The sequence below is a fragment of the Sinocyclocheilus rhinocerous genome, unplaced genomic scaffold (assembly GCF_001515625.1).
Source record: "Sinocyclocheilus rhinocerous isolate Xijiao unplaced genomic scaffold, SAMN03320098_v1.1 scaffold1164, whole genome shotgun sequence".
Taxonomy (NCBI): Eukaryota; Metazoa; Chordata; class Actinopteri; order Cypriniformes; family Cyprinidae; genus Sinocyclocheilus; species Sinocyclocheilus rhinocerous.
The window spans coordinates 1,272,298-1,281,085 of NW_015643253.1; the positions used below are offsets into that span (position 1 = coordinate 1,272,298).

At 34.0% G+C, this 8,788-nt stretch overlaps 1 protein-coding gene across 1 annotated transcript in view; it reads right to left on the reverse strand.

Annotated features, from left to right (window-relative positions):
* Positions 1-8,788, reverse strand: part of grip1 (glutamate receptor interacting protein 1) — a 156,379-nt gene that overhangs the window by 80,032 nt on the left and 67,559 nt on the right. The window contains exon 2 of the mRNA XM_016574707.1: positions 4,774-4,854. Within this exon, the coding sequence (XP_016430193.1) occupies positions 4,774-4,854 (81 nt within the window). The remainder of the gene's footprint in view (positions 1-4,773; positions 4,855-8,788) is intronic.

Below are 8,788 nucleotides of genomic sequence, written 5' to 3' on the forward strand. Positions count from 1 at the left end.
CCAAGCCAATACTTTTAAACGGTATAGTGTTCACATATTTCACACAGTAAACATCAAACATATCTGTTTATTCAACTCTTTATTTAGATTATTATAGTTGTTCTATTTTTAATAATGGATTTTGTTAGTATTAGATTTAAAGTATTTGTGGAAGTAAAAAAAATACATAAAAGTACAATTAAATATAAAAAGTAAATACAAATAAATGTGAAAAGTAGAAAAAAAAATTTAATCAATGATGGTTAAAAAGTTTCAAGACCATTTTAATGTGACCTTCTGCTAGTTTTAATAAGAAACAACCCTGGGGACATAAAAGTGTCTGAAGTTGAAGAAACACCCAACAACAAAACAGTCTAAACTTCCCTGAGAACCTCTGCTCACAAGAAAGCACCACAAACAGCCCTTAAAATGAGCCACAACCTCCATTAAACTTTCACACCTTCGACAGCTTGATAACAGACCTCAGGCGAAATTAATAGACGCCTCTGCAGCTGCACCCTGCATTACATGCAGCTCTGAAAGTGCTGAATCACTTTGATGCAGCAACATTTTCAGCTGGCAAGCCAGCACCCAATGCCATCCACAGATAACTCATTTGTCAGCAGCCTGTCTCGCTCACTCATTCTGTGCCTGCCCAATGAATGCTAACATGGCATTTAAAAAGAGATGTGTATGCCAAGGGACTTGTATCTAGGATAAGCGTGAGCTAGTGTTGAAGCAGGAAATTGAGGTTATACATGAATGATGCATCCGTATCTCTTCAGCAGCAGCCCGAATATCTTGGGGACGCTCCTGCACTGCAGGCCTCGGCTCCTCTGTATGTTGCTTAAAACATACTGTGATTATAACCAGTTAGAGAACACGACCCCTGGTGGATTCATTTGCGAAATTCCAGGTAACAATTTGCTAATCCCCTCATCCATATTAATAACAACGCAGAGGACTAATCGAGGAGATTTAAATGTGCCGCGAGATCAGTGAAGGTGCATGAGTGGCGAGACTTCAGCCATTCTCAGCTTTATTTCACAGCGGTTTGAGGCTCACATGATTGAGTGACTCTCCTGGGCGTCGCTCTCAGCGTTATAAAAACACAGAGATAGAATCTTGGAGAGAGAGAGAGGAGACTTGTTGAATCTGAAATGAAGTCATCAGGCTTTTCTAGCCAAGCTATCTTTATGTTTTGCTACTGATTTTTACTATAGCAGGTTTGGGAAAGAATTTTACCTCTGGTTTACTTTCAGTTCATTCATTGGATTGTAGAATTGAATTCTGCAACAGGGCGTTAAATTGAAATATGAATTGGAATGACAAAAAGGAATTTACTGCATTGCAGCTAAACGAAATTCAACAACTACACAAGAGAAACGAATACAAAATATAAATACAAAATATCTAAACTAGGTTCAATACTGTCAAATTAACATCAAAAATTAAAATTCCTTTGAATCTACTTAGCATCTTAACATACATATACAGTACATACCGTATAAAATTAAATACGGGTGGTATTAATGTTTATGAAAGCTACTGTTCAAGTAGGATTTAAAAAAAAGAAATGAATACTTTTATTCATCAAGGGCACATTAAATCAATCAAAAGTGACAGTAAAGATTTAAAATGTTTTTTTTTTTTTTTTGCACTTTATTTATTAATTTTCCAAACATGTTTAAACAAAAAAACAATTACATAATTATGTATTTTCTAAATCACTCAAATGGTCTTTCTGTGTAGATATATAAGCAAGCATGACATAACCAAGTATTTTAAAGTCAGATGGCCTTTCTAAAACTTTAGTCCTATTAATTAGTTAGAAGGTAGGTCTTCATCTTTTCAAAATATGTAATCATAGGTTTCCAAATGTTATAAAATTTTTGAATGGATCCCTTTTTTACATATTTTATTCTTTCTAGTTTTAAATATAATATCAAATCACAAATCCACATTGAAGTTTTTGGTGGATTTTTTGATTTCCATTCCAACAGTATTCTCCTTCGTGCTAATAATGAAGCAAAAGCAAAAACATTTTCCATATTGTTAGTCAGAGGTATTCCATGTTCTGGCACTCCAAAGATAGCAATTTCAACACAGGGTGTTATATTCAAGTTAAAGGCTTCATTTAAGATTTAAAATGTTTTAAAAAAATTATATTTCAAATGCTTTTCTTTCTATTCATCAAAGAATCCTGAATTTTTTTTTTTATCACCGATTCCACAAACATATTAAGTGTTTCAACATTTACAATAATAATAAATGTTTCTTGAGCTCCAAATCAGCATTTTAGAAGAAAAAATTATATTTCAAATGCTTTTCTTTCTATTCATCAAAGAATCCTGAAATTTTTTTTTATCACCGATTCCACAAACATATTAAGTGTTTCAACATTTACAATAATAATAAATGTTTCTTGAGCTCCAAATCAGCATTTTAGAATGATTTCTGAAGGATCTTGTGATACTGAAGACTGGAGTAATGGCTGCTGGAAATTCAGCTTTGACATAATAAATTACATATTAATATATATTAAAATAGAAAACAGTTATTTTAAATTCTAATAGCATTTAACAATATTAGTGTTTTTACTGTATTTAAAAAAAAAATCTAATTAATGCAGCCTTGGTGAGCATAAGAGACTTTCAAAAATGTCTTTCAAATCTTACCAACCACAAACTTTTGAATGTCAGCGTACGATAACTTGGGCTTATAATTCATACTAAAATTATATTCACATGTTCATTCATTTTTAATTCTACTTCCTTAACTTAAAATCTGAATTACAAATCTGCACCCTGTTTGCTACCTCAATTCAAATTCCAAAACTGAATTTGCATTCAAATCAATTCTGAAATCAGTGAATTCCTAAATAGTCTCAGGTTGAGGGGCACAGCACAAAATTCATCATTAGTTGCTACATGAATTCATTTCCCACTATTCCAGCATATATTTTAAAAAACTAACACTTTAAAAATTCAGGATATCTACACTTACCAGATGCATTTATAGTCTTTGGAGAGTCTAAGCATGGGAAGCTTGTTCTTTCTGTCTCTCTAAAGCCACTCGGCTCTAGTCACGCTTCAGTTTCAATCCTTTGTTTTAATTGATTTTATTATTCATAAACAACTCATGACCATTAATTCTTTGCGTAAAACAAGACATATACTAGTGATGTAGTGTTCTAATTATTAGTATTCCCTCAAATCATATAAACGGCACTTATCCAACACAATGCGAATGGACATCTTAAAGCCATTATAAGCCATAAAAGATTGTATCATCAGAATATATTGCAAGTTTTATAGTGAGTAATTGTGATTACATTAGACTCAGGCCTTGAGCAAGTCAGTAACCACCAATAAAGCAAATCTAAAAACAAAAACAAAAACATTTGCAACTTCCTCATCTTTGTTTATTTCCGCTTATAATATTTAGTCACATTCCTCCAGCATTAATCTATGTCTGATGTACGGGAAGTGTGACAGTAGCTTCTAATCCAGTAAGTGATTTTCTTAGACGTGCCACCATCTCTGGTAACCATCACACCGAACTCGGCAGGAGCATCACAGTCTGCGCCTAATCTGTCTTCAGATGGATGGTTTAATACGGCAGTCCAAAGAGCCCGTGCCTACGGAGTGGAGCTACATCAGAATGTGGGCACAAGGCCCCAAAGCCGTCGTGCTAAACGCTAGCCGCTTCTGAAGATGGGTTTGATGTGCTTAGAGCTCTGTACTGAGAGATTATACAAGGAATTTATTTCAACACCCTCTGAGACATTTTTTTTTTTACCTCTAGCACAGAAATGAGCGCCGCTTCAAAATGAATCTCAACTAACACAAAAGGGGCACATTTCTTTACCAAAGTCTTTAAGCAGAAATCTCTAGATACAAATGCTTTAATAATCATGATAAAAGTAAATTCAGTCAAATGTGTTCAGACATTTGACCAGTAGCGTATACTAAATAATGTAAAGATCTTGCAAAGTGATTTTGACTGCAAAAAGGAAAACCAAAACCAATTATTTGATTAAAAAAGTAAAGTTAGTAACAACCAGTAATGTGAAATATTGAAATGTTGTGAAAAAAAACTTTAAAATTACTATCTTTGCAACAAACTCAAATTAAAGTAAGTTTTAGTTGAAGCACTAAAATTATTAAATCTAAAATTGAGAAAAATAAATGAATGGTAAATAGAAATATTACTATATTACTATAAATAAATATTCCTATAACACTGGTGACAAGACAACACCATCTAAAATCATCACAATCCTGTTTTAAAAGAAATATAATGCTTCATAGAGCTAGAAGCATTGGAAAGCTAAGCTAAGCTAGCATGACACGACAACAGCCATTCTCAAATGGCTTCCACAGTCTACTAGAAATTTCACCTGAAATAAACAACCATTTTGCACAGTAGTGCCTACTAATGTTGAGTTCAATTCAACATTTCAATTTCCAACTTTCTACATGAATCTTTTAATAGAACTTTTGAGATGCTAGTGTATGATGTCACACAAAAATGGCGGCACATAGGTCACAGTGTACACTGTTAATGATAAACACTCACTTTTAAGCAAATAAAATGCACAGATGAGTCAAAGTTTCATGATAAAAACTTTGCATAAAATGTGTAATTATTTTCTGTCGATAATCATACACCTGCAGAACCGCAATTTTATTTATATATGTCGCGAGCATCATACTATAACACACCTTCAAATAAAACCCAGCATATTTTAAACTATTACTGCAGTAACAGGTTATACATTGTGCTTTGTACCTGGAATACTCTGTCTCCTAATGGCCAGAGCGCCATCTGGTGGCCTGGAGGGATTGGAGTGTTTAGTGTAGGGCCCTTCATCTGAAAAACACAAGAAAACCAAGACATTGGAAAACCACACAATGGTTTTCATTAGCAAAACCTTGTCCTTATTTTCACATGCAAGCAAATGTACATCAATTCAAAGGTGCTGAAGACAAGTGGGCGTTCTTCACAGGAAATGATGGCTGTCATGTACACAGCTATTACAATGGCCAACACGCTCTCAAAGAGACGTAGCCTTCAACAACAATCATTTGAATATGAAGCTATCAGCTCTTCACACACATGCTCAAATGTAATAAAAAGGCGCACAGACAGTCAACAACACATCGCTCTCCCCAGCCAGTCCTACATGTTGAAAAGAGAACAGTGGCCTCCCATCTGTGCTATACGGTGAGTGCATCACCGCTCTCTCTGAGTGTGAACAGCTCCAGCTGTGGTCATCCGATTGTGTGCTCAGATTTAGAGCCGTGGAATACCGAGCGAAGACAGCAGGAGTCCCGTCATAATGGAGCCTTTAAAGAACAGCGGGACGGCACACTGAGCACTATTTACTTTGACTGCAGTAGCAAAGCGCAGCCAGACTCGACAGCAGATCACACATATGTGGAGAAGCGTGTCAGTGCCCAAGAGACTGGATGGAAATATATACAGTGGGAAAAGGATGACAGTTATAAACATACTGTATCCCATCATATCTGAACATAAGTGGGCTGCAATCTGCTTGGTGAGGCACGCTATTAATCTTGTTCACAATAAGGGTGAGAACTCTGAACAAACCCTTAATTATAAGTATTGATGCACTATATTTAGTATGGAGTTAAGTAGTTTGTAGTAAGTAGTATGGAGCACAGCATGATACAGCTGAGAGATGATAGTTATTAATCCATGACTATATAATTGCCTTTCTAGTACTGTTAATGCACCATTGTATCTGTTAATGTGTCTCGTCTGCAATGAGAATATGTAAATTACATGCAGATGAGGTCATGCATAATGGCCTTAAGCTGCTCAAGGGGGAATGTTATAAATATACTATTAGCTGCCTAAAAATGTAATTGCTAAAACGTGTGTCAATTAAAAAAATATTACTGGTGGCCAAAAGTTTAGAATAATCCAGTTCTTTAATGTTTAAAAAAATATATATATTCTCTCCAAGACTGTATATATTTGATCAAAAATACAGTAAAAGCAGTAATAATATAATATATTCCTACAGTTTATAATAACGGTTTTCTATTTGAAAATATTTTAAAATATAATTTATTCCCGTGATGGCAAAGCTGAATTTTCAGCATCATTACTCCAGTCTTCAATGTCACATGATCCTCCAGAAATCATTTTAATATGCTGATTTGGTGCAGGATATAAATCATATTTGAAAATATATTGAAATATAAAACATTGAAATTTGAAATTGTAATAATATTTTATAACATTACTGTTTTTACCGTATTTTCATTAAATAACCTTGGTGAGTATAAGAGACTTCTTTCAAAAACATTTAAAAATCTTAATTTCACATTTTTGGTTATCTCCATGAGTTAGTTAGTTACTGTAGTTAGTTTATTTAAAAAAAAAATCCAAACTAGTTTAGTAACACTGACGAAACATTATGAAATATCATGCAAATATGATGAAATATTTTCAATTTAAATAGATTTTAGAAACAGACTATACAGTATAAATGAGGGACACACATTATGCTTCATTAGCTTTTTTTGACAGTCTCACTTGACATTAAAGTGAGCGTCTGATATTATTTATACCAATTTATTCCTGATCATCTGTCATGGTCAGTTTGTCTTTAGTGTGGTCAATAGGCTGGACACAAGTCAGTGAGCACAAGAGAGCCCCGAAAAAGCTCTGAATCAGGATGTATTAAAAATACCCTCTCATTAATAAGTCATTTCATGGAAATGAGGGGAGGTCAGAATTAAGAGGAACCTTCAGAAGACCACAGGGGATGAGAAATAAGTCTTCTCCGTTTTCTTCAGTCAGTTAACAGCAACTCCTGGGGCATTTCTGTGTCAAATTAAATGCACCAAATTGTTAAATTAATGAATGCCCTCTTCACTAAAGCCACGTTACTATGTGAAATTAAAGCATGAAAGAGTGCTTTTACTCATAGAGATGGAGCTGAAATTCTAAAAGCACTTTCCTGCTAAACAAACATGCAGAGAGCTCCAAAAGTAAAAGACAAGGAAAAATCTGGGATTCAAAATCTAATAAACACCAGGGGGAAAAAGTAAAACAGGAACATTTCGGTGCAAAAAATAAAGAAATATTCAAGTTTAATTAGTATTTGTAATAAAAACCACAATTAAATTAGAAATAAAAATAAAAGATAAATCTACGGTTCTTTATCTATAGAAAATGAAAAAAAAAATACAATACATACATAAAAAAGACTAAAATCAGTAGTTTTTAATGTAAAATCAAATGAATTTTGGCATCTCAACATTTTGTACAGAATTAAATTTGTATAATTTTGAGATTAGAGTACTTGTTGGAGTACATTTTACAAGAAAATTTTTGTTTTTTTTACTTCAAAATTTCACACTTTCAATTCATTTGTGTTATTTGCCGTTTCTTTGTAATTATTTGTGAAATTTACTAGCAACTGAAAATTGTATATGAAGGTGATATTTAAGATATGATATTCTTAGAGTTAAATATGGGCTAAAATCTAGCTTTAGCACTTGATGAAAGCAGAAGTAATTTTAAAATTAGATAAGTCCACAAATAAGCATGCAATATCATCTGATAAATATAGATATTTACAATTAAAAAAATCCTATACAGTATCTACCAAAAACCAATATGTTCCTGATGTGTTCTGTTCCTCTAAACAATTTTTCCAGGGAACATGTAGCAGCAATTTGTTTTTATTTTGATAGACAAGTCGATTTGAAACAGCCAGTTAATTGCCAATAGATTTGAAATGAATTGGAGATTCAATCCAGTTTACCCACCTTCCTCTAATACAATCTGCTGGGTAGTCCTGACATAAAAAAAGTCTATTGACTGGCACCGCTCGCCGACTATGACGACAACCGACTGCTTGCATCTCCCCAGAGAGCAGAGCAGACAGACTCATTTAAAATGCATAGAACTGTAAGCCCACAGTGTCTATGAACTAGCTGATGTGTAGAGACGGCACCGACAGACGCCTCACACAGACCTTCAGATCTTTCAGCCATTTAGTGAAAGCAAGTGATGACCAGACCGACAGAGGGGTCAGTAAATGGATTATCGGCACATCCAGGAATCAGATTTCTCTGAATTTGCCACAGGTTCTGAGCCGAAGGCATCATGGAATGAAGTTTACCTTTATTTCAGTAATCTGATCATCGTCTTGAAACACGCTTGGCGCTATTTCGGAAAATCAACACGGAAGACAGCGTGGGAGCAGATTTATTTGTCTTCATGCGGTGAAAAGCAAGAATAATCCATCAGCGAAATGCAAAATGCTCCTACATGCGAAAGTTTCAAAGCATTTCATGGACGTCTACTACGCAGATGTGTAAAACAGCATGCGGGTGTTTTCCATATAGTGGCCCAAGGCTTCGCTTCTTCATCAGAGCGTGTTGCTTTGAATGAGGATAGAAGAGAAGCTGCTGCTTTTATTCATTATAAAATAAAACACTGTAGCAACATGGCTTCCTTCATGAATTTTAGAGCATTTTTTATTTTTATTTGCACTAGCACTTCTGCTGTAGTGTAGACCAATCCATTTGTCAAATTTGGATTGTTTGATCATTGCGAAAGCGGTTTTCCAAACTTGGGTGGTCTAAGGCTAGAGTTTTCACAATTTTTGATGCCAGGAACCTCCAACATGTAGACAGATGAACATAAATATATTAACAAAAACTACAACAATTAAAAACCATTTTCAGTAATTAAAATAAAACTTAAATACTATATATATATATATATATATATATATATATACAGTGGGTACGGAAAGTAT